The following is a 24199-nucleotide window of genomic DNA, read 5'->3' on the forward strand; positions in this document are numbered from 1 at the left end:
AGTGGCCTCACGCTGGAGCCCTTCCACCAAAGTCAGCAGTAAACATTGGCCCCAGGATCAATCGCTTCTGTGTAGGCCACAGGTTCTGCGATCAGAGAGCAAGCAGCGCGGCCACGTTGCACCGGGCTGGTGGCTCCCGGGAAGAGCTGTCATCCCCGAGTCCCCTCGGAGACAAGTCCCCTGGCCCCGATCGGAAAGATGCTGTCCGGCACGGAGAGGGTGGTGATGAGGGTGCTGCTTGTGTTTGCTCTCGGAGCGGACCTCTGGTCCTGCGCAGGTAAGGAGCTCCGGGCGAGGCACAGGCCCCTGGCCCGTGCGGCCTGTCTGACTGCCACCGTGTGCTTGTGTGCCCAGGCTTCCCTGTGTACGACTACGACCCTGCCTCCCTCCGGGAAGCCCTCAGGGCCTCCGTGGCCAAGGTGAACTCCCAGTCGCTGAGTCCGTACCTGCTCCGGGCGTTCAGGAGCTCGCTGAGAAGAGTAAGTGATTCGGGGAGATTTCTCTGCCGTCTCCACTCTTTCTCTCTTGGCTTCGTTCAGCTTATTGGCCATGCTTTTCAAAAGCGTCTCCAGTTTAAACACAATAGCGAGTGCATCTCTTCCCGGGCAGAGGAAGCATTTGTGACATCTTTTGCTGTGACCCTTTCAATGCCACCTCTGCTGTCTCCTGCCCCTACATCCTCACCCCCTGTCTCCCTGATCCCGGCCCCTGACCCCTCAACCCCTGACGCCCGGCCCCTCACGCATTTTATGAAGAACTTCTCACTGGGAATTCTGCTCCGAAGATTATAGGAAATAAATTCTGGCTTCTGAGCTAAAGAAATCCACTCTCCTCTGTCGATGTAACATTCCATTTTCTGCTAGCCTTGGGGACTAAGCAAGGGGGTGCTGGGGTGGGGGTGGGGGCTTCTGGTGGCTAAGTCTGTGAAATGAGACCCCTGGGGACAAGTCTCCACCCGCCTCCTGTTCCCTGGGTGATTCCACTGGTTATTATCGACCTAATGGGGCTCATGTGGAGGCAGGGACAGAAATACCCTCCAGCGGATTCAGCTGAAGGTGGCAGCTGGGGCGAGTCTGTGACAGTATAGGTCCTGGGGATGAGAACTCGGTGCAGCTGGGCTGCATGGGAACAGGCGTGAGGACGTGGCGGGGAGCGTCCCCATGCTCAGGCCGGCTTCTCAGCTCCCTTCGCCACCCCTCCTGGCTGCCTCCTTAGCTTGCGCTTAGCTCATTCCCCCTGCTGCTCTGCAGCGCACAGGGCACATGGTTTCCCAGCTCCAATCTCCAAGTACAGTGTCTCCATCTTGACCTTCTCCTTGGGAAACTGCCTCCGTTTCTCTTTACCAAGTCCCAAAGGGATTGGCTAGCAGGCATCAGTTCCAGTGGCATTTAAAGAAACCCACTTGTGGCTGTGGTGTGGAGGCCGGGTCGTCTTTCCAGGCTGGCAGATGAGCAGCCTAAATTTCCTTGCAATGTAGTTACTGCTCACTACAGAAGAGAGTTCTGTTAGTTACACGAACTCCAATGTGAGGGCGGATCCTGAGGGAACCATTCACTGTTTCCATGGGAATTTGGCTTGGGGAGATGAGCTGGTATGACGTATTAGCCACCAGGGTACATCCCAGTGTGGGCGCCATCTTGGTGTGGGTGCCGTCTTGGTGTGGGCGTATAGAGCTGGACCCAGAGTACAGGCTGGAAAAATAAACACCTTGCCCCGTATGTCATGTGATCCTTGATGGGCATGGGGATGAGAAATGCTGCTCTTCTACCGTGGAGTTGGCCGTCCTTGTCTCCCCAACCTCTTCTGCTCATCTGGACTTGTTGGTGAAGCGACCTTCCCTGTGCCCTCTGTGGAAGCTCGTTTTTCCCATTGGAAGGAGGCCGCCCTTTGAGCTCTGCTCTTTCCTCCTGGAAGCATTCCACAGGTGGCTTTATGCTGGGTGGTAATCACATCTTCCACAGATGCCCACAGCTGGGCCACACCTAGAGACGTCGTCCTCAGGGAGAGTGAGTGAGTGGATAACCAGCATGGAGCATGTGGACAATTCAAATATTTGGGAAACATTAGGCCTCTCTATTGGCAGAGGGAGGGAGGGAGGGAGAGAGAGAGAGAGAGAGAGAGAGAGAGAGAGAGAATGAAAATAACAAGTGAAAAGGAAGACTAACAAGGTAAAAAAGAAATCTCAAACACTATCAGAGAGGTAGTAATTTGGTAAAATTTGAAAAGCAATTTGGAAGTGTGTGTTAAGTGTATTAACACATACTTATAGTTGCTTATACTTTATAAGTATATACTTTGTAAGTATATACTTATAAAGTATAAGCAAATTCATTAAACTTTTGTCTGCACCCTTTCCCTCCTAGGGACACTCCCATGGGAGATAAGTGCTTTAGTCCTGTGGATGTACATGGGGGTACAGGTAGAGGGCAGTGGGCTTAGGGAGGAGGGTCTGGCTCTTCTTCTTTATCTCTGCTTTTGCTTAATAAGGGTTCTGGTTCTGGACCCCAGCTTCACGTCAGCATCACCTGAGAGCTGTAAGTATTCCTGATGTCCAGCAGGGTAGTAGACTCTCTGTGTCCCCACCTTTGAGAGCAGGGCTCATCATCTTCTTCTTCTTCTTTTTTTTAGGATTTATTTATTTATTTATTTGAGAGGCAGAGGCAGAGAGAGAGAGAGAGAGAGAGAGAGAGAGAGATGTATTTGCTGATTCACTCTCCAGTTGGCTGCAATGGCTGGAGCTGTGCCGATCCAAAGCCAGGAGAAAGGACTTTCTTCCAGGTCTCCCACATGGGTGGAGGGGCCCAAGGACTTGGGGCATCGTCTACTGCTTTCCCAGGCCATAGCAGAGAGCTGGATCGGAAGTGGAGCAGCCGGGACTTGAACCAGCACCCATATGGGATGCTGGCACTGCAGGTGGTGGCTTTACCTGCTACGCCACAGCGCCAGCCCCTGGGGCTCATCTTCAAAGCTCTCCTCATCATTTGAACGTGCAGTCAGGCTTGAGAACCTTTGGCTTTTGCCAACAGAGCTGGATCAAATCCTCTACAGCTGATTCCAGTGACTTCCCTCTTGGGCTCCAAGCTTGCGGAAGGATGAGAGAGGGTGGGGTAACGTGACCAGCGCCCATGGCTCCCTTGCTCCAGGCTTGACCTTAGCCTCACTTGGATTGTCCCTCAGTGGACCCACACGAGAAAGGGAAGGTGGGCACAGCCCTGCACTGGGACGGATGAGGCTGAGCTCAGGGTCTCCCGGGGGGAGAGAGGGAAGGGAGGTGCGAGGGACACAATTAAATTCATTAATCCAGTTCATTTCAGATAGTGGACAGTACTTCAGAGAAAACAAAGCACACTGACAGTGGAAGGTCCAGGGCTGGAGCAGGGGCCAGAGGGGACAAAAGACCCCATGGAGGCTCCCATGGCTGAGCTAAGACTCACTTGAGTGACAACAGTCAGACGTAGGAAGATCTCAGCTTATTTCAGCCGTACTCTGGGTTCCGGGTTCTGGATTTCTTACCGTGGTGCTTGTAGGCTGTCCTACGTTTGTCACACAGCCTGGAGTGGAAGTTCACCGGCTGTGAGTCTGTGAAAGAGCAGACGTGACTGGGGTTTCTCCATTTTCTAGAAAGAGTTCGAAGATGCAAAAAAGTTGCAAAGTCATCTGTTTTAGTTCAATAAAATTATCTGTGCCTGAAAAAACCCACAGTTGAATCTTTTCAACTTAAGCTTTTGTGTTGCCAGTCTGCTGTCGTCCAATGCTTGAAGGTCAATGCTGACATGGGGATGGACACTTGGCGCAGCGATTGAGATGCCTCCATCCCATACCAGAAGGCCTGGGTGGTGCCTGGATTCTAGTCCTGGCTCCAGCTTCCTGCGGATGCAGACCCTGGGAGGCATCAGTGATGGCACCAGTAACCAGGTGTCTCCTGCCATGTGGGAGCCCTGGACTGGGGAGTGGCCAGTTGGTAGACACCTGCTCTCTTGTTCTCTCTCCCTCTCCCTCCCTCTCACTTTCGCTCTCACTCTTGTTCTATGTGTCATTCTGCCCTCAAAAAAAATTAATGGAATTAAAAGATAAGTTTGTTTTGGTGCAAGAATTACAGAACCCATGCCTAGCCTTTCGTAGTATGATTTTCATGAAGTTTTGAAGGCTCTTCATGTTTCTGAAACAAAACTGTCTGCATGTGCATATTATTCTCTCCTTGGAAGTGTGTTCTCCCAGAGAGAGGGCTGCCCCATTCTGTCCTCAGTGCCTAGTAGGAGGTGTTCCCGACTCAGATGAACACGGGAGGTTCAGGAACTCAAAGGGAAGAAGTGAGTTTGGTCCTGGGGTTTGTAGGCACTGGCTGGACCTCGGTGGGCTCCCACCTGGTCTTCCGGCCACCATCTTGCCCCTGGCCCAATCTGTTCACAGCAACCACGGTGACTCAGCAGTCACTCTCTGATGATTCTCCTTGCAATGAGAATTAAATAGGAAAGCCTTCCTAAGGGCTGGGAAAACAGGCGTCTCCTCATCTCTCCGGCACCGTGGGTTCTCTCCTGCATGTCTCCATGGCCGCACCGTTGGACCTCTCTCTGCCCCAGTTGGACCTCTCTTTGCTCCAATGCATTGTCTCTGCTTTATCCTACATGGTGGGCTCCTTCCCAGCCTCCAAGTCTGTGTTTAGATTTCTCTTCTTCTGGAGACGTTTTCTGGCACTTTCTCCAAAGCAGCTGCCCCCACCCCTATACTGCACTCTTGTCGCTGTGTTCTCCATGGTGCCTTAATGATCCGGAATGATCTGGTTCAGTTTCCCCTGATGGATTTCCTGGGTGGCATCCTCTCTGGAACCTAAGCTGCATGGTTTCTTTCCCCTTTGCCTCTGGTGCCTAACACACAGTGAGCACTCGGGGAATCACAAGACTTCTGCATCCGCGGAACTTCCGGCACTTCTCAGAGAGTCTGGAAGCTTCCCCCAGGGTCGCACCCTTGGTAGAAAGGAATAGAAAACGGTGCTCATTCACTCACAGATCCCAGCTGCTCAAGCAGAAGCCAGGGCTAGATAATATTCTGTGCAGAAGAGATGCCCCTTGCTGGATGACCTACTTCAGAAACTGAGAAATTATAGAGCATTGCTTTAGGAAAAACGACACTGAAACATGCTTGCAGTTGCCCCTGGTTATCTGCAGGAATAATGCTATTCAAAGTCACTGTAAATACTGGATTCACAAATGCAGAATCCTTGCTTCCAGGGGAAACACAGGATTAGGTTTCTGCCCGTCTTCAGTGACACCGTTTTCACCGACCCATCAATACGTAGCCTTGTTTTTTGAGTTTTTGTTTGAATATAGCTTATTTATTACACACTGTTGGCTCATTAACATTGAGCTCACCGCCAAAGGCCCTGTAAATTCACACCTAAACAGAGCTTGTCTAACATTTTCTCCCTAAGGCACATAGCACAGCTTCTGGCTTTTAGGAACGCTACACAGCTCTTCAGCTCTAGGCTTGGGGGCTATTTTAAACAGGGATAAATTACTGCCCCGAACAAGAACTTGCAAAAACTGGAGCAGTAAGCAGAGCACGGGAGGCACACATGTTTACTGTGGGAGGGGCTGACGCAGAAGGGTGGCCTGTCCTGTTCAGCGGGGTTGGGAACATACATGTTGGAAGACTCAAATTTCTCTCCTTTCTACACATGTCCATGAGTGGCTGAAAAGGGATTCTCAGTATTGATTTGGGGCTAAAGATAAGCTTTAGTGTACAGACGCTGTGTATAAGTGTGAGATCCACGAGTAATGAAGGTCAGTTGCTAACGCAAATCGCCACGCTATTAGGACATCAGATTCCGGTAAATCTCTGGTCTTCAGGACGATGGCACAAAACGAGGTGCCTGCAAAGGCCATTGGTAGCTTCGGTGCTGAATGACTGTTTTACCACTGGACAGAGGGGCTCGTTTCTAGGAGGAGGAACTTCACAGCCCATCTATCAGACTGACCCTTGGTGTTTTGAAGGTCAACGCCTTGGACGAGGACACTGTGGTCATGAATTTGGAGTTCAGCCTGCGAGAGACCACGTGCAGGGCGGATTCTGGAGGAGATCCTTCCTCGTGCGCCTTCCAAAGGGGCTACTATGTGGTGAGTGTGGGGGCAAGAGTGGACCCCAGAAAGTAATGTAGGGAGGAGTCCTGGTTCTTGAGTGTCCTGGAGCTGACTTGGAGTCACACGGAGAGCTTGGCTACTTTCTGGGTGGCATCCAACCACACTGCTGTGTCCAAACTCTGTGCCCGGTGAGGGCAGTGTGGTCCAGTGGCTGAGGACTTGGGCTCTTGAGCTCTTGAGCTGTGGAGTCTGTGGTCCTGAGTGAGCCTGGTATATTAACCCCTGACACCTGAGTTTGCTGCTCTTTAAAACGGGGAGGAGTTGTTAGTGTATTCAAGTGAATACAAAGAGGCTAACACCAAAGAAACATCCCAGGCACATTTCAGAGCTACTATAAATGACCATCAATCCCCACCTGTGTTGCTGGCTCATGTGGCTTTATTTTGCAGTTGATAATTGTGTATAATGTCTCCCTTACTGGTCCAGGGTCTGTGAGACTGGGAACATGGCATGACCATTTTTGTGTCCCTGTGACCAGAACAAGGCACAAGGCTTAGTCAACACTCGTGGGCAGGAGTCCCATCTGGATAGGACAATGCAGGTGCCAATGCAAAATTTGCTTTCCAGAGTGCTTGCACTCAGCTTCAGAGTTTTGCTTCTTTGAAGACGGTTGATTATCTATTTGCTTCTTGAAACATTTCACTGTGGCTTACAAAGGATCCCAAGCATCTATTTCTAAGGAAATCCAGACCAAGATGGGGAGGGAGCTGGGTGGACCCGAGGCACCCACTCAGTGCCATAAGGGGAACATTTGCTTTCCTGAGATATTCAAGGATTTCATTTCTTTCTGCTTTAGTCCTGAGAGATTTTCATTTTGGGAAATTGAAATGCCTCCGTGAATTCTTCCCTTCTGTGTCATTTTGTCAGGTCCTGCAGTACTGCTTGATTTATTATGTAGAGTTCGCTCCTCCCATGAGCTTCCCAAGGTGTGACTCGTTGTTTTGTCTTTCCCAGCCAACAGTCACGTGCAGGAGCACAGTGCAGATGTCTGCAGAGCAGGTGCAGGGCGTGTGGGCTCGCTGCCACTGGTCCTCCATGTCCGACTCTGACAGCAGTGAAGAGGTACGACCAGGGTCACACTGTCCTTGCTTAGCACATCTTAGGGTCTGGGGGATTCTTCAAACAGCAGGGTGGTTCAAAATGGTCGTTGGATCATCACCCCAGGCTTAGCTAAGCATTACTTGGACACCTACCATCTCATTTTCCCATTTCCTCCACTTCTTCCATCCCTCTCCCTCCTTCCCTCCCTCCTTCTCTTTCTCTGTCTCGCCACCCCACTCCAAGATTTGGGACATGACCTCAAATGATAGTTATCAGATTCAAGTTTTAGATCCAAGCGTGTGGCTCTGTGGCACTGTGGTTTAGTGGAAGGAAGGGGAACATTTTGGCTGGACCAGTGCTTGAAGCTAGTTACCGGTTCTGCAGTCCAGGTCAGCACACTTCACCTTCAGGACCCTCAGCTTCGTGGTCTGTTAAAGGATGGTGACAAAGATCACCTTATAGGTTGCTCAGGAATCTTGTAATTAAGTTGATGGGCGTGACATGTCCAGTCCGGGACCTGGTGTCTGTGGGTTCCCAGTGATGGCTGCACCCTTCTTTACTTCCCAGTGGCATTGAAGGCGATTTCCAGCAAAATGAGTAATGTATCAATTTCCACCTTGAAATTATATTGCAGATTTATTGTATTGAATGGTATGGAATGGTATTGAAGAGTCTGGAGTGTTTGCTTCTGTCAGTCTAGGATGATGTTTGATACAAGGTGTATTCTTGGTGATAAATATTTTTGAATGAATAAAGAAAAAAAGAGAAGAAATGATCGAGTATGTGATACACAGAGGAAGTCTGTTGACTTTAAACTAGGGGACAACGTAATTTTACATGGTCTGTTCACTTGTACATTGCTTGTTCATGGGTACTACTCTTAACAGGCATTTACAAAATGTTTTTATTACTATACACGTGAACCTGTTCGACATCTTTCTCTATTCTTACATTTTTATTCAGTCTTTCAGGAACTCATTTTCTAGTGAAAATGACATTAAAAGAGTATAAAGTTTCAACTTCAGTAATTTTATCTACAAGTTAATGTTCCCATCGTATTAATATACCACAGCCTAACTATTTTAGAATTAGGAAGTAATGAAACCAACTACCAAGGAACTCCTAGGTGAGGTATTGTGTGTACAGGCTATTAACAGTTTCCCATGAGTGTAACTTCATGGGCGGGTCTCACACGCACACGGCCAGCTTCTGAGGTCAGTTCCAAGGCGTTTCTGAGCTTGCTACAGAGCCGGAGTCCAAGGATCTTGTGGTGATGCCAGGGCAAGTGCCCAGGGCCTCTTCTTTATCAACTCTACTGAAATGTCAGGGGAGCCCTCACACACGTAAGGCCCGGCTGCCACAGAGCTCACAGGGACCAAGTGAATCCCCTCACTAGAGTGTTATTAGCGTTGGCTTTGTGGTTTACGTCGGGGAGAGGCAGTGGGGAACAGGACAAGCAGGTCCTAGGGAAGGCATCCACTCAACGGGAGCTACTCTGTCTCTCCTGAGGCCAGCCTTGGGGACCACATGCGGAGAGGAACAGACGTCCTGGGGAACTGACCTTCAAACCAAGGCTGGGGAGGGCCACAGGGTGTGGCGGGCGGGCAGAAAGGATCAACAAGCACTGGAAATCCTTGAACACATTTGAGAGGAGCTGTGGATTAGGCCTGGAATAGGCAAAATCCAGTGCTGGGAGACCCGAGGAGCAACTGGAAGGCAGTGACAGCTCAAGGCAGGCCTGCGGGTCAGCCAGGGATTCTTGACTTTATCCTAACGAAAACGGGCACTTTTGAAAGGTGGTGATTAGAGGGTGCCTGAATCCGATGAGCAGACGGCTGCCCGGTAAGAGTGGGTCCGGAGCAGAGCAGGTGAGAGAGAACAGGGCTTAGTAGCCAATGTTGGGAGAAATGGATTCTAGTTCCCTCTAGGACCTGTAACACAATCGAGTTAATTTAACCACCAGCCACCTCATTTAACCCCTCTTCCATCTTCGATTCCAGAAGTTCACTCCGATTGCACAATCCACACATCTATTGCGACTTTCTAATTGTAGGGCCAAGTCCACTCTTGTTGTTTCCCCTCCCCCTCCCCTCTCCGCTTCCCCCACCTCCTCCTCCCCCTCCCCCCTCTCCTCTCTTCTCCCAGCAGCAGAAAGGGAAGCCACAAGCTACTCCAGACTCACATCCTCTGAGCTTAGGGGGACGAGGAAGCCTCCTCCCCAGCGCTGATTAGAGAAATATTTTTGCCTCCCTTTCATTGTCCTGGCCCACAGGGTCCTGTGCCTCTTTTTGTTCTCATCTTTTATGCGTGTAATTTATTTATTTTAAAGTATGCAATTTATTTCAAAGTATTCAATGTGATAGTTTACACACATTGTATACTGTTTTTCATTAATTAATGTTGATTAATAGAAAGGCAGAGAGAAAGTGAAGCCGGGACAGATGAGACTGTGTCTACTGGTGCCCTGCCTAAACGCCCACAGCAGTCAGGGCTGGGCCTGGCCGTCAGTCTGCGTTTGCCATGGGGGTAGCCAGGGCCCAAGTGTTTGCGCCATCGCCTGCTGCCTCCCAGCGGACACTTCAGCAGGAAGCTGGAATCGGGAGCAGAGCTGGGACTTGAACCAGGCACCCTGCATTCCAGGTGGTGTCTTGACTGCTGCACCAAATGCTCACCCAAATAATCCTCATTTCTAAAGTAACGTTTTCATTGAGACACAACCCCCATGCCCTACAATGGCTTTTCTGATCAGTGATTTAAATTTCTGAAGGACATAAATACATGTATACATGGTATACAGAGTGATGCTTTGATACATGCAGACCTTATGTACAGATCAAATTAGAGTGATTGGCACATCCATTTCTTTAAATCTTTGTGATGAGAACATTAAAAACCTTGTCTTCTAGCTATGTAGAAATGTAGAATACATTATTAAGCATAGTCACCCTTCACCAGAGCTAGATGGTTCTAGAAAGAGCTAGATGGTCACTTATCTAGCTGTCACTCTGCACCCACTGACGGCCCTCTCTCCACTCCTCCTGGCCACCCCATCCCTGCCTGTGGTGACTGTAATTCTATACTCAACTTCTACGCAGTCAGCTTGTTTAGATTCTACACATGGATGAGGTCATGTGTGTTTGTCCTTTAGTGCCAGGTTTATTCCCTCTAGATGAAGTCCTCTAGGTTCCTCTGTTGTCATGAATGACAAGATTTCAACCTTTTATGGCTGACTAGCATACCGTTGTGTGTGTGTGTGTGTGTGTGTATTTTATATGTTCTATCATCTATCTATCTATCTATCTATCTATCTATCAATCATTCTATTGCTCTATCTATATTTCCATCCCCATCCCCATCTCCATCTCTATGTATACACATACATTTTCTTGGTCTGCTCATCTATTGATGGACACTTGGTGGACTCCATATCCTGGCTGTTGGCAATAGTGCTGTGGTAAACATGGAGTGCCGATGTCTCTTTGACACCGACTTGTTCTCCTGTAGGGTATTAGTATTGGGATGCCAGGTCATAGCACAGCTCTATTTAAAATTTTTAAAGGATATTAAACAATTTTATGTCAATAATTTTGGCAACATATTTGAAGTGAATGCATTTCCTCAAAAACACAAATTAAAAAAACTGACATGGAAAGAAAATAATTTTTGAGTAGCCTCATACGTATTCAAGAAATTAAATCCATTTAAAATAATCCCCCTCTACAGGTAAGTAAAGGCCTACGTAATTTCACTAATGCATTCCATCAAACTTTTTACAAATAAATAACAGCCTACTAATATGTTCTTTCAGAAAATACAGGGTAAACATTTTCCAACTCATTTTAAAAAACCGATGTAAGCCTGATATCAAAACCTAATGAATAAAAGGGAAAAAAGTACTGAACCATAGTCCTAATTAATACAGACGGAAAAACCCTTGACTAACTCTACAGTGAATAAAATCGAGAAAAAATTGAAATTTAAATATGAATAGTTTGATTCCCTTCTCTTTCTCTTTTTTGTGTGTCTGCTCTACTGTTGATATTTGCAGTTTTGCATATTTTCATAATGGCAATTATTATACTTTTGCTTCCTTTTTTTTTAAAGATTTATTTATTTTACTTGAAAGAGTTACACAGAGAGAAGAGAGGCAGAGAGAGAGAGAGAGAGAGAGGTCTTCCCTCTGCTGGTTCACTCCCCAGTTGGCTGCAACAGCTGGAGCTGCGCCGATCTGAAGCCAGGAGCAGGAGCTTCTTCCTGGTCTCCCACCTGGGTGCAGGGGCCAAGGACGTGGGCCATCTTCTACTGCTTTCCCAGGCCACAGCAGAGAGCTGGATGGGAAGTAGAGCAGCCGGTACTCGAATCGGAGCCCATATGGGATGCCAGCACTGCAGGCGGCGGCTTTACCCGCTACACCACAGTGCCAGACCCATACTTTTGTAGGGGCAGTCTGCTGGTGGAGAATTCTTTCAGTTTCTGGCTGGCATGGAAGGTCTTCCCCTCATTTCTGAAGGGCAGATTTTCTGGGTCTAGAACCCTTGGCAGGCAGTGTTGTTTTTTCAGGACTTTGGATATTTAATCTCATTCTCTCCTGGCCAGCAAAGTTTTATCTGAGAAGTCTGCTGTTAACCGAATGGAGAGTCACTTATGGGTGACTTGCTGTCTCACTGTTTTTAGAGTTCTCTCTCTCTCTCTCTCTCTCTCTCTCTCTCTCTCTCTCTCTCTCTCCCCCTCTCTCCCTCCTCTCTGACAGTTTGACTACGGTATTACTTGGAGAGTTTCTGGGTTAAATCTGTTAGGGCTCCTTTGGGCTTCCTGGACCTAGATGTCCATATCTTTCTGAAGATTCAGACATTTTTCACAAGTACTTCCTTAAATGGATTTTCTTTGCATTAGTTACCCATATTTTCTCCTTCTGGGACAACATATAACTTGATGGTGTCCCATAGTCTTGAAGGCTATTTTTGTTCTTTTAAATTTCTTTTATTTATATTTTTTATGCATTTGAAAGGCAGAAAGATGGACAGAAACGGTGAGCTCTCTCACTCTGCAAATGCCTGCACTGGCTGGGGCTGAGCCAGGGCTGAAGCTGAGAGGCAGTAGCTCAACACATGTCTCACACGTGGGTGGCAGAAATCCCACTGCTCGAGCCACTGCCTCCCTCCCAGGTCCTGTATTATCAGGAAGCTGGAGTCAGAGTCAGAGCCAGGAATTGTACCCAGGCGCTCTGTGGAAGAGGTGGGCATCCTGAGCAGGAACTTACCTGCTAGGCGCTTCGTATTTCTTTTTGGGTATTGGGGTTATTTCAAAAGACCTGTCTTCAAGCTCAGAAAGTCTTCTCACTCAGCTCTGCTGTTGAGGTCCTCAATTGTATTTATTTATTTATTTGACAGGCAGAGTGGATAGTGAGAAAGAGAGGAGAGACAGAGAGAAAGGTCTTCCTTTTTGCCGTTGGTTCACCCTCCAATGGCTGCTGTGGCCGGTGCATCGTGCTGATCCGAAGCCAGGAGCCAGGTGCTCTTTCCTGGTCTCCCATGGGGTGCAGGGCCCAAGCGCTTGGGCCATCCTCTGCTGCCTTCCCGGGCCATAGCAGAGAGCTGGCCTGGAAGAGGGGCAACTGGGATAGAATCCGGTGCCCTGACCGGGACTAGAACCCGGTGTGCCAGCGCTGCAAGGCGGAGGATCAGCCTGTTAAGCCATGGTGCCAGCCTCAATTGTATTTTTAAATTTTATTCATTGAATTCTTTAGCTCCAAGATTTCTGCCTTGTTATTTTCGTGTTCTGTATATGTTTTCTGACTTTCACATCTGTATCATGAGTTGTCTTCCTAATGTCACTGAATTATCTCTCTGTATTTTTATGAATTTAATTAAGCTTCCTTAAAATCATTATTTAGAATTCTTATTTAGGCTATTTGTCAGTTCCCATTGTTTCACAGTAGAGTTACTATGGTCCTTCGGAGGCATAATGTTATCTTGTTTTTTCATACTTCTGTGCCTACCGTGGGCAACAGGGCTCTCGGTAGGAAGGTGGTGACCCAAGCAGTCCCCTCGCTTTGGGACTGTTCTGTGGAATTTCAGTGGGTCCATGAAAACCTTTCTCGACTGGCGATGTCATGGAGACCTCACAGAGAGAAATCCCAGAATTCAGCTTGGTCTGTCAGTCTATAGCGCACAATCCCGCTTCCGACCCACAACATCCAGGGTCCATTTTGGAGTGTCCTGAAAGGTTTGGAGTCCGTTTACACTCCGTGAAGGTCGCTCTTGCCTGAGTGCCTTTGTAAATGTCCATCTTTGATATCTCATGTGATTTAATTTATTTCATTAGAAATGAATTCTGTGTCAGAGCCCTCTGGGTGATATTCACTTCTTACAGTGTGGCTTCTTTTCCTCTTTCATGCGCTGATGTGTGCTGATCCCTGCATTTCCTTAGATGATTTTTGGAGACATGGTGCGAGCCTACACGTGGAGAAATGAGTATCCGCTTGGTGAGCTGAGATGGGTTCCTTCTACTTGTTTTCCTGAAATGACTTCATATTGAAGCTCTTTGTTAGTGACTCATTTAAAGCTAGAAATACCTATATATAAAACATTTAAATATGATAATTATATAAACAAGCATTTTTTTTTATTCTTTTTTACAAAATATTTATTTTATTTATTTGAAAGACAGAGTTACAGAGAGGGTTAGAGACAGAGAGAGAGAGGTCTTCCATCCGCTGGTTCACTCCCCAGATGGCCAGAACAGCCAGAGCTGTGCCGATCCGAAATCAGGAGCCAGGAGCTTATTCTGGGTCTCCCAGATGGGTGCAGGGGCCCAAGGACTTGGACCATCTTCTACTGCCTTCCCAGGCCATAGCAGAGAGCTGGATGGGAAGTGGAGCAGCCAGGACTCGAACTGGCGCCCATATGGGATGCCGGCATTTCAGGCCAGGGCTTTAACCCGATGCACCACAGTGCCAGCCCCACTTTAGATTTTTATCACTAGGTCATAATAACACAACTGTTTATTTCACACTTCATGTTTTTACAGAGCGTTTCAATACACGAGTACATTTGGTGACTTCAGCATCTCTCTCAGATACACAGGGCCAGTAGGGTTTCCCCTCAAGAGGGTCCCCTAGTTGGGACGTGCGGGTTCCTTCCTGGGTGCACTGCCTCAGTCACAGGGCCCAGGTGTGTGACAAGGTAGAGCTGGGAGAATCAGGGCCTAACCGCACCTGACCAGTTAGAGCTGGCCTCTGCGGTCCCCTGGGGGTGCCTGGAGCTGACCGTGCCTTCGAGAGTCTTGGCTGGAGGGCAAGGGCTCTCTTTTGGTCTTTGTCATGTGGCCTCTCCTTCGAGATGGGATTGGCTTATTGTCCTAGGACTTAGGGGCCAGTTCTGCACCCTTGAGGGTTTTTCCTATGGGCCCTGTTGGCAGTGAGACTCCTTAGTAATCTGCCGTTGCTTCTTTGCTTACAAAGCACATTGGTGGCATCAGTAATCAAGTTACAGAATGTTCTAGAGGCAGGCACAGGCATCTCATTTGTGCCTGCTGCTGTGTTACAGGCCTCACCCGTGATGAGCCCAGGAGCGAGCGCTTATATGATCCGTCGCTCGGTAAGTGGCCCGCCCCCTCTGTGGACACCACCAGCTGCTTTCCTGAGCAGCCCAGCCCCTGCTGAGCCCGTCTCCTAGGAACCAAGTCCCTGGAGTACGGCACATCACGAGTGACAGTGAAAAGCATAGTCATACAGGAGCCCAGTTTGCAAGTCAACAAAATGGAGCCCGGAGGCCCCAAACCGAAGCCTGCTTAGAAAATCAGCTTTAGCTCTTCTGCTCCGCCGTGAGCGTTTCCTGAGCAGCCCAAACTCCAAGGAGCGCATCTCTTCTGTGCCCCACAAACTCCTGAGGAAGCGGATGAAGCTACCACTTAGTCTCGCCCCTCGAACAGATCTGTCTTCTCCTGCTATGTTTACCAGAGCTCTGTGACAGGTGCACATGACCTGCCCGTGCAGCTGGAGCAGTGAGTCCTGACTCACGGCATTAATGGAGATACACAAACACTCACCCTGTATGTACCAGTTGCTTTATACCATGTTCTCCTTCAACTCTCACAGCCACCCCGCGAGGCAGCTCTGTGTCCTTCCTCACTCCCTCAGGGAGCAAACCAAGGCTCAGCGAGGCACTCTGAGTTCTCGGGATGGCGCTGCCAGTGTGGGACTCGGCCAGGCAGAGCGGCAGACAGGACTTTGGACAGGGTTTTGGGGCTCTAGCGCCTCTGTTTGTCCCGTGCTGCTTTCCGGAAGTATGGTGGACTCTGCCCCATGTTCAAAGCTTCTCCTTGGACTGAAGAACACTGACATCAATGTATTTCAATGAGATTAATATTTGGCCTTCCCTAGACATGTTCCAATTTATGTGAAGTGTTAGCGCTTAGAACATGAGGCTGGGTTAAAACAACACAGCAAGCGTGGCTAGGCTTTCTACCTCTTCCAACTTGACGCTTTGGGAGAACACATAGTTATTGTAACAGTGTGATCACTGCTGAAAAATGTTTTTTTTTTTTTATTGGAATGCTTCTTTTTTTTTTTTTTTTTTTTTTTGATTCTCTGTACTGGTGTGAGTCTTGCTTTGATTTTGGGAGGAGCCAACCGTCATTTGGAAACAAACCTGATAAGTCAGATCAACAACAACAACAAAAAAACTATGCATGCATTCAAAACAATTGTTTTTGCACCAAAACCAGGCTTATCTTTTAATTCCATTTTCTATGAACTTCCTGAGGTCCCCTTGTATACGGGAAAATGTGTGTAGATAGGTTATATGCAGTATCATGCCATTTTATGTCAGACTTGAGCGCTCTGTCGTAGGGGGCCCTGGAGCCATGCCCCCTGAGTAAGGAGGGGTGATGTCATCATGTGTGTGTTTTGTTGATCACACAGACCGATGTGGGAGGGGACTACTGGATTATGAATGATGGGAGACCATCTTGGGGGCTGGCTATGGCACTGGACAAATCCACTTAAGAGAAAAACACTGTATGGCCATAAGTTAAAGTGACCAGTCATTTTCCATGACTCATAAGGTATTTCTAAGCCAAATTCTGAAAATATTTTGAGCCTTGGGAGCACCATGGATACAGATGTGCCACTGTCCCAGAAACTGCTTTGAATGTGACAATTTAATTTAACTCAAGAAACGTGTGTGACAGTCATGAGGCAGATCTCACGGAGGACAGGAGGATAAATAGGGCAGTCCCTGCCCTCGAGGGCTTAGAGCAGTGGCTGAGACAGACCACGCATGGTAATGCCAAGGAGGCAGACACAAAGCCCTGTCCCACGGCAGCACAGTGCCGGAGAGTGAGGGAAGCTTGGCTAAGAACCACAGGGCCGTGGCGTCCTTGGGTATTCAGTTGGTGGGTGGGTTCAGGGAGAAGGTCCTTCTTATTAATATATAGTCACCTTGCGGTGCCGGCACCCCAGGTTCTAGTCCCGGTCGGGGCACCGGATTCTGTCCCGGTTGCCCCTCTTCCAGGCCAGCTCTCTGCTGTGGCCCGGGAGTGCAGTGGAGGATGGCCCAAGTGCTTGGGTCCCTGCACCCCATGGGAGACCAGGAGAAGCACCTGGCTCCTGGCTTTGGATCTGCGTGATACGCCTGCTGTGGCACGCTGGCCATGGCAGCCATTGGAGGGTGAACCAATGGCAAAAATGAAGACCTTTCTCTCTGTCTCTCTCTCTCACTATCCACTCTGCCTATCAATATATATATATATATATATATTTATAGTCACATAACCCAGGGTGTGTTGGAGGTTAATATGACCGGCAGAGCCTCTGTGTCCCCTTTCTGTCATTAGAAACCGTGAGAAGGACTTTTCCTCCTGGAAATGGAAGGTTCCCGAACTACCAGCGCAGAGCAAGAATAAGCACTGTCTTTGAGTGATGGCCTTGAGGTAAGGACCGGGCCTGGCTCCTGCTTGGAAGGCACCCTGTAACCTGCTTGCCACCACGCATCTGTGCATCGCTGCCTGCCTGCAAGCCCCGCCTTCGGCCTCCTCTCGTCTCCTCCCAGACCCTGCTCCTCAGCTGTCTTCCCAAGCTCGTGCCCTCTCAGTCTTCCCCACAGCACTTGGATCTGTTGTCACGTATGTGACCAATTTTCTCTGCTTAAGACCAGCCAACACAGGACAAGAAAACCACCAGTCCCTTCCTTCAGCCCAGTGCCACTCACCACAGCCTCGGCCTCCCCTCCTCCTCCTTCCCTTGCTCAGTGTCTCCATACAGGTGTGGCCTATGGCAGCTGCCCCAACCTCCACTCATTTTGCAAACTGGATTTTAATCCTACAAATCTATGCAATATGACCCAGTTCCATCTTCCTGATAAATAATGTAACTCCCTAGCCCAGTCCTCTCCCTATTCTGTAATTGCTCTGTCATCTCTTCCCTTGCTGGGTTTTAACTATCACTGATGTGCACTTACGTCCCCAGATGTGCCTCTTACCACATTCTGTCCTGAGATCCAGCCCCAATGTCAACTGACTACTGCAGTTGGTTTCCGGGGTATCCCATGAGCTCCTGAAGCTCGGCTAACTTCCTCCCAAGTTTCTCCTTTGTAACCCACAGCATTGCCATCCCAGCTCAGCTGTCACTCCCTTTGGGAGGTGAACTTTGCCATCACAAACCACCACTACTAAGTCACAGGTGATGTCCCTTTCTGCATCTCCAGGGAGTGCTCAGTACAATTGCTGGTTCCCTCTCTGCCCACCCGAGTGTCCAGGGTGGCTCGAGCAGCGTCCTCTGCCATGGCTCCCCCGTGCCCTGCCCAGAACCAGCCACATCCAGTAGCCACTCAGTACTTTACGCGGTGGGCGATGGACCCTTTTACTTTGGCTTCTCGAGGTCTTTTACCAAAAAGCAAGCATAGCGTAGTTAATGTTTAACCACTGGCATCTGCAAGGAGTCAAATGACATTTTACTAAAATAGAAAAAAATTCACCAACGAGGCCGCCTTGGATGAAAAATGCAAACGGTAGGGTTTCTTTCTAATCTGTGGCACACTCTAAAAATAAAAACCAGCTTCACACTGAGATCAAGGAAGCTGCTCGTTAGGAAGAAATGAACTCATCGTATTCCTCTTTTATAAACCAAAATCATTTCCTTTTGCTTTACAGAGGTTCTCATAGGGCCACAGAGTTTATTAATGATATTTTACAATTGAGTATGTGTGCATATATGTACTGCGATTTAAATGCAGCATCTGATTTCTGTAAAGAAAGGGATCCCTGCCAACACGTCAGGTTAAAGGCGCCGCAAACCAAAGACCGGAGTATGTAGCACTGGCCTCAATGTTGGTTTTGACTGATGTCCTGGTGATGTCCCTGTCTTCCAATGGCCTTCAGCGGGACGAATGTCTACATTGTGCTCTGACTCCCTAGAACCAGCAAATGTGGCCAGGAAGCCAGGGACAGTGGGCCCCGGGAAGAGGCTCATTGGGTGGGTGTGGACCCATCAGAGCTGGTTGTGAGCCGTCTCTGATGCCTACAGAGGGGAGGCCGCCTCTTTCTCTCGGGGCTCAGCCTCCCCAGGGGTCTTTTACTGCTGACTCATTTTTGTCCCTGCAAGGCCATGGCTCGAGGCTGCCTTTCCTTGTCGTGTTTAAGAACTACTTTGGTCTAATACGAAGTGAACATGTGATCGATGCTGTGTGCACGCATATGAAATTCTTGGCAACATCGCCCTTGCTCAGTTTCAGAATGCTAAGAGTGGGTATAGAGGGGAGCCCATCAGACTGGGAGGAAGGAGTGGGTGAAGGCCTGATCAAAAGCAAGGTGGCCGTTTTCAAATCGTGGGTGTTCCATGAGGGCCACCCCATTTGTCATGGGATCCCCAGAGCCTGGCCTCAGTCTGCGGAGTAAACCAGGAGCTGATGCATTGTATCTGTCACGTAACCAGTGCTCTGGGATTCCTTCCGGTTGCTAGAAAAGGCTGAATATGGAAGAATGGAGAGTGAAATGTAACATTTGAAGACACAGCTCTGAGAAAATTACTTTGTTACTCTAAAATAGGAAAGAGACAGCATGCCCCAGCGGTCAGTTGAAAGGCGAGTCCTCCGCTGTCTCCGTGTTTGGAAGTGGAAACTCTTGGGACTTTGCAGCCCTGTGTCTCTGGAGAGCCCCCATCTCCAGCTGAGCAGTGTGAGGAAGGGGTCTCCCCTCAGGCCACCGGGCTGCTCTGCTGGCTTTCCATTTGTTTTTTTTTTTTAAAGATTTATTTATTTGAAAATCAGAGTTAGAGAGAGAGAGCGAGCTCTTCCATCCGCTGATTCGCTCCCCAGATGGCTGCAATGGCCGGTACTCGGGCCATCACCTGCTGCTTTCTCAGGCACATTAGCAGGGAGCTGGATTGGAAATGAAGCCGCTGGGACATGAACCAGTGCCCACATGGGATGCCAGCGACACAGGCAGTGGCTCTACCGGCTATGCGCCAGCGCCGGCCCCTGTGTGGCTTGCTTTTTTTTTTTTTTTTGACAGGCAGAGTGGACAGTGAGAGAGAGAGAGAGAGAGAGAGAGAGAGAAAGGTCTTCCTTTTCCATTGGTTCACCCCCCAGTGGCCGCTGCGGCTGGCACACTGCGGCCGGCGCACTGTGCTGATCCGAAGCCAGGAGCCAGGTGCTTCTCCTGGTCTCCCATGTGGGTGCAGACCCCAAGCACTTGGGCCATCCTCCACTGCACTCCCGGGCCACAGCAGAGAGCTGGACATGAAGAGGAGCGACCGGGACAGAACCCGGTGCCCTGACCGGGACTAGAACCCGGGGTGCTGGCGCTGCAGGCGGAGGATTAGCCTGTTGAGCTGCGGCGCCGGCCTGTGTGGCTTCTTGAAGCTATGCCCTAGAGCCACAAGGGGCAGTTCATCCTCAGGCCTTTGGTCCACAGCGCATGGTAAAAAGAATCCATCTCATGATCCCAGCCATTCGCTCAGCTGCATTCCCCTGATGCCCACTTTGTGCCTGGCCCCTGGCCCCTGGCCCCACGAGCACCTCCACTCCCAAGGGTGAGACCCCTTCCCACACACTGCCTTCTGTGAACCCTGGCACAGTTCAAATGAAGTTGCATTCCTACAGTCTCTGTTTTATAGGTAAGAAAGCAGAGACATTCAGAGACCCCCGCTGTCAGAGGCAGTGGGGAGTGGAGTGGGGATTTCGTTTTTTTTTTTTTTTTTTTTTTTTTTAAATTTACGTAAGAGGTAGAGTTACAGACAGTGAGAGGGAGAGACAGAGAGAGAGGTCTTCCATCCATTGGTTCACTCCCCAGATGGCCACAACGGCCAGAGCTGCACCAATCTGAAGCCAGGAGCCAGGTGCTTCTTCCTGGTCTCCCATGCGGGTGCAAGGGCCCAAGGACTTGGGCCATCTTCTGCTTTCCCTGGCCATAGCAGAGAGTTGGATGGGAAGTGGAGCAGCCGAGACTAGAACCAGCACCCATGTGTGATGCTGGGGCCACAGGCAGAGGATTAACTTACGGCACCACGGCCTGGCCTGGGATTTGACTCTTGATGTCCGTGTGTTCCCGCAGCCTGTCCTTTGCTTCCCGGGACACGTCTCCCACTTGGAAAATAGCACAAGACAGCACAGCATCCAGGGTTACTTGTTCAAGACACATTTGTCACGTGTTGGGGAGAGCCAGGTGTGTAGCTGCCAACTAAAAGGCAAAGGCTTGAATGGATAGAAAGTGTTGGAGGCAGAGCTCTCCACCACCAGGTACAGGGGCTGCCCCAGTGGCTTGCTGAGTGATTTCAACATTCAGATGTCAGCGGTGACTACCCCTTGTCCTGACCCCCACCCACAGAAGGGAGCCAGATCCACCTCCCCTAAAAGTTGGAAAAGACCCAACCAAGGCTCCACAGGCAGAAACTTACGGGCAACTAGAATCATGTGGGCTTTTCTCTGACTCTCACGCTTGCCACAGTCCTGCCAGCTACTTCACCAAGCACAGCCGAGTCTCACTACCCGCAGTTGGTATAAAGTCACTGCCAACACTGAATTCATGGGTACCCAGTCATTACAGGAGATTCAAGTTTTCCTTGAGCCTCTGGTCATGTTGTCCTTGGTGGGTCCATAGGAAATCTTGTTTGTGTGTGTTTTTGTTTCGTGTGTGGTGTTGACCTGTGACATTGAACTCATGGGCGACAGCAGGATGACTCACATCTGAGCGAAGCTGGCCTAACGCACAGTTTGTCCAGAACACTAGGCAGCCCTGAACTAGGGGCGCTCATTTTAGATGGTGACATCATCCACAGAAAGCACAAAAGTGCAAAAACCCTGGCACTCCATAGAGCTCCAAAAACATGCTTGTTCACAGCCCGAGAACTGACCCCAGGAAGCGCAGCCTTGCCCCGTCTGACCTCACTCAGGGCACCTGGGTAGAGTGACTGAAAGCCCTCCCTGCCCCCTGCATGTCTGAGAATGAGTGAGAAGGCATCCTGCCTGGGGTTACAAAGAAGGATTAATGAGCAGGTGAATTCCCAAATACGGAATCAGAATAACGAGGGCCAAGTGCACAGTGGTTCCCTGCCCCCAGCTTACGCCTAGAATCTCTTTCATCTTTGTGTGTCCTTCTTATCCTGTCCCTATAAAAACCAGTCTGCTTTGCTGCCCCAAGACCTGGCCTGCATGGTGACCGCCTCTCCATTGCCTCTCCGACCCGCCGTGAACCTCTCAGCTGCCTGGGATGCTTCTTTCCTGAAACCCTCTGACGTCTGAGACCTTGGCTCCCTCTGCCAGCTCTCCTCTCCAGCCAACCTTGGCCTGTGCTTCACGGATCCCTCCTCTTCCTGCCACCCCCGCAACAGTGATGCTCCCCAGGGTTCCCAGCAGGACTCTCCCTGTGCTCACAGCCATCCCCCCGCCCCAAGGCTTCGATGTTCACCTGTGTGAGGTTTACTCCAACCTCTATTCCACCCTGGCCTCCATGAGTAAGCCACGGCACGGAGACACCCCATCCCGATATTCCAAACCGTGCTCAAGGCCATCCCCGCCTTGGGGACAAAGGCTTCATCCTGCATTGAGCTCATGTCCCAGCTACCCTGGCCTGGAACTTATTCTTCTCCACCTCTGTCCTCCCTCCTAGAATTGGTCACCGCATTCTTCCTGTCCGTCTTCTGAAGGGTTCCACAGCTCTGGCCTCTCTCCACGCTGTCTGCTCCCATCTGGCCTCGTCCTTTCCAGCCTGGTGTGTTCCGTACTGGGGTCTTCCTGATGGTTTTGTCCTGTTTCCCTCAGTGGGCACGTGTCAAACATCTCCTTAGCACAGGTTCTTACCAGGCCAAGAGCCCTGCTCCCCTGGAGGTTGGGTTCAGAGTTCCTTAGCAATGTAGGGATGTCTGGGTCCCAGGTTCTGATCCTTGTCTGCCCCCTGATTCACAGGAAGGGGTCTCCACCAGCTGACTGTTTCACTGCCCCCACTGTGGGCCCCACCTCCATTCCCGGGACCCTGCTGCTGCAGTGCAATCTCCCCCCCCCCATCCTGAGTGCAGCCCACTGTCTCCAGAAATGCCTTCCTGCGGGGTCTCCTGCTTGTAGGCGTCCCTGGAGCTGTTTTACTGTGCTGTACTCCAACGACCGCCGCCTTCTCCACTAGCCCATGGCTTTGGTTTTGGTTTTTGAGGTTGAGGTCATGTGTTAGTGATTTTTACAACCCTAGTAAATGCTGAATGCGTGCATGCTTACTCAATGGATAAATGATAATGAAAGGATGGTGGGTGGATGGGTGGATGGACGGACGGATGGATGGGTAGGTGGGTAGATGGATAGATGTGAGGACCGATGGATGGCTAGATGAATGAGTGGATGGATGGGTGGACAGAAGAATCGATGGATGGGTGGATGCCTCCCATCCACATGACCACGGCAGTGGCCAGCCTGCTCCTTTAGTGGTTTTATTGGTCCCTTCCCTCCCACCATCACATCACCAGTGCCTCCTTCAACCAGGCTGAGTCCCAGCACTTGAGTCCAAGTGCAGACTTTCTCTCTTTCTCTCTTCCTCTCTTTCTCTCTCTCTTTCTTTCTTTTTTAAAGATTTATTTATTTATTTGAAGAGCAGAGTTACAGAGAGGCAGAGGCAGAGGCAGAGAGAGAGAATCCGCTGATTCACTCCCCAAATGGATGCAATGGCCAGAGCTGAGCTGATCCGAAGCGGGGAGCCAGGGTCTCCCATGTGGATGCAGGGGCCCAAGGACGGGCCATCTCGCACTGCTTTCCCAGGCCATGGCAGAGAGCTGGATTGGAAGTGGAGCAGCCGGGACTGGACCCAGTGCCCATATGGGATGCGGGCACTGCAGGCAGCGGCTTTACCCTCTGCGCCACAGCGCCAGCCCCAGGAGTGCAGGTTTTCCTCAGTCTTTCTGGTCTTCCCTTCTTGAGATTCGAGCTTCCTTTCTGGGGCTGGGTCTCCGTTCCCCAGACCCCATGATCTCTCCTTCCTGTAGTCCTTGTCACCTCTGCTCTTTGTTCAAGGAGCTGCCTGCTTTGGACTGTGTGCAAAGAGCCTCTTGGGTCTGTATGTGAACCATGTCCAAGAATCCTGGGCCTTGGGCATCCAAGCAGGAGTGTGGAGGCACACCAGGGAGACCTAACCCTCTTCCCCCTTTTCTCTTTCAACAGGAAGGCCCACGGGCGGAAAACAAGTTCCAGTGGAGAAAGACACTTTAGGAACCATGTAATTTCGTTTCTCATCAGTTCCAGTCTGTAATAAAGGCCTTTCTTTTCCTGCAAAACTCTTGTAATTGCCTGGTTTTTAAACACAACACCATCAGATTTTTAGATGAGAAACTGATGGCAGGAGAAGAGTGGTGTTAGTCAAGGACTGTGAGAGTTGAGGATGCAGGAAGTGACTGTTCAGCGCATTTTACATCAAGGCACGATGGTTGTAACACAGTCTCAGGAAGCTCAGGTGACTTGTAGGGCAACAAAACTACTCTGCACAGTACCCTCACGGTGGACACGAGGAATTACACCTCTGCCAAAGCCCGTGGGTAAACGCCACAC

The 24199-nt window shown here is 49.9% G+C and overlaps 1 protein-coding gene across 2 annotated transcripts; it reads left to right on the forward strand.

Moving 5' to 3' along the window:
- SPP2 (secreted phosphoprotein 2) lies at positions 1-23928 on the forward strand. Of its 2 annotated transcripts, XM_062193767.1 has the most exons (8): positions 4-277; positions 355-479; positions 5991-6113; positions 7092-7199; positions 13608-13662; positions 14726-14776; positions 17016-17111; positions 23816-23928. In XM_062193767.1, exons 1-7 carry the CDS (start codon positions 199-201, stop codon positions 17099-17101), a joined length of 627 nt encoding a protein of 208 aa, XP_062049751.1. In that variant the 5' UTR covers positions 4-198; the 3' UTR covers positions 17102-17111; positions 23816-23928. The 2 variants fall into 2 exon arrangements, with proteins under 2 accessions (XP_062049757.1, XP_062049751.1); XM_062193773.1 differs by lacking the exon at positions 14726-14776 and having other exon boundaries at positions 1-277.
- Positions 23929-24199: the final 271 nt, after the last annotated feature.

The sequence above is a fragment of the Lepus europaeus genome, chromosome 1 (assembly GCF_033115175.1).
Source record: "Lepus europaeus isolate LE1 chromosome 1, mLepTim1.pri, whole genome shotgun sequence".
Taxonomy (NCBI): domain Eukaryota; kingdom Metazoa; phylum Chordata; class Mammalia; order Lagomorpha; family Leporidae; genus Lepus; species Lepus europaeus.

Excerpts from the sequence above, each read along its gene's own strand:
- SPP2 (XM_062193767.1), top strand. The coding sequence starts at position 199 with ATGCTGTCCGGCACGGAGAGGGTGGTGATGAGGGTGCTGCTTGTGTTT. Across the intron at positions 278-354 it reads GGACCTCTGGTCCTGCGCAG|GCTTCCCTGTGTACGACTAC; the intron begins GTAAGGAGCTCC and ends TTGTGTGCCCAG. Across the intron at positions 480-5,990 it reads TCAGGAGCTCGCTGAGAAGA|GTCAACGCCTTGGACGAGGA; the intron begins GTAAGTGATTCG and ends GGTGTTTTGAAG.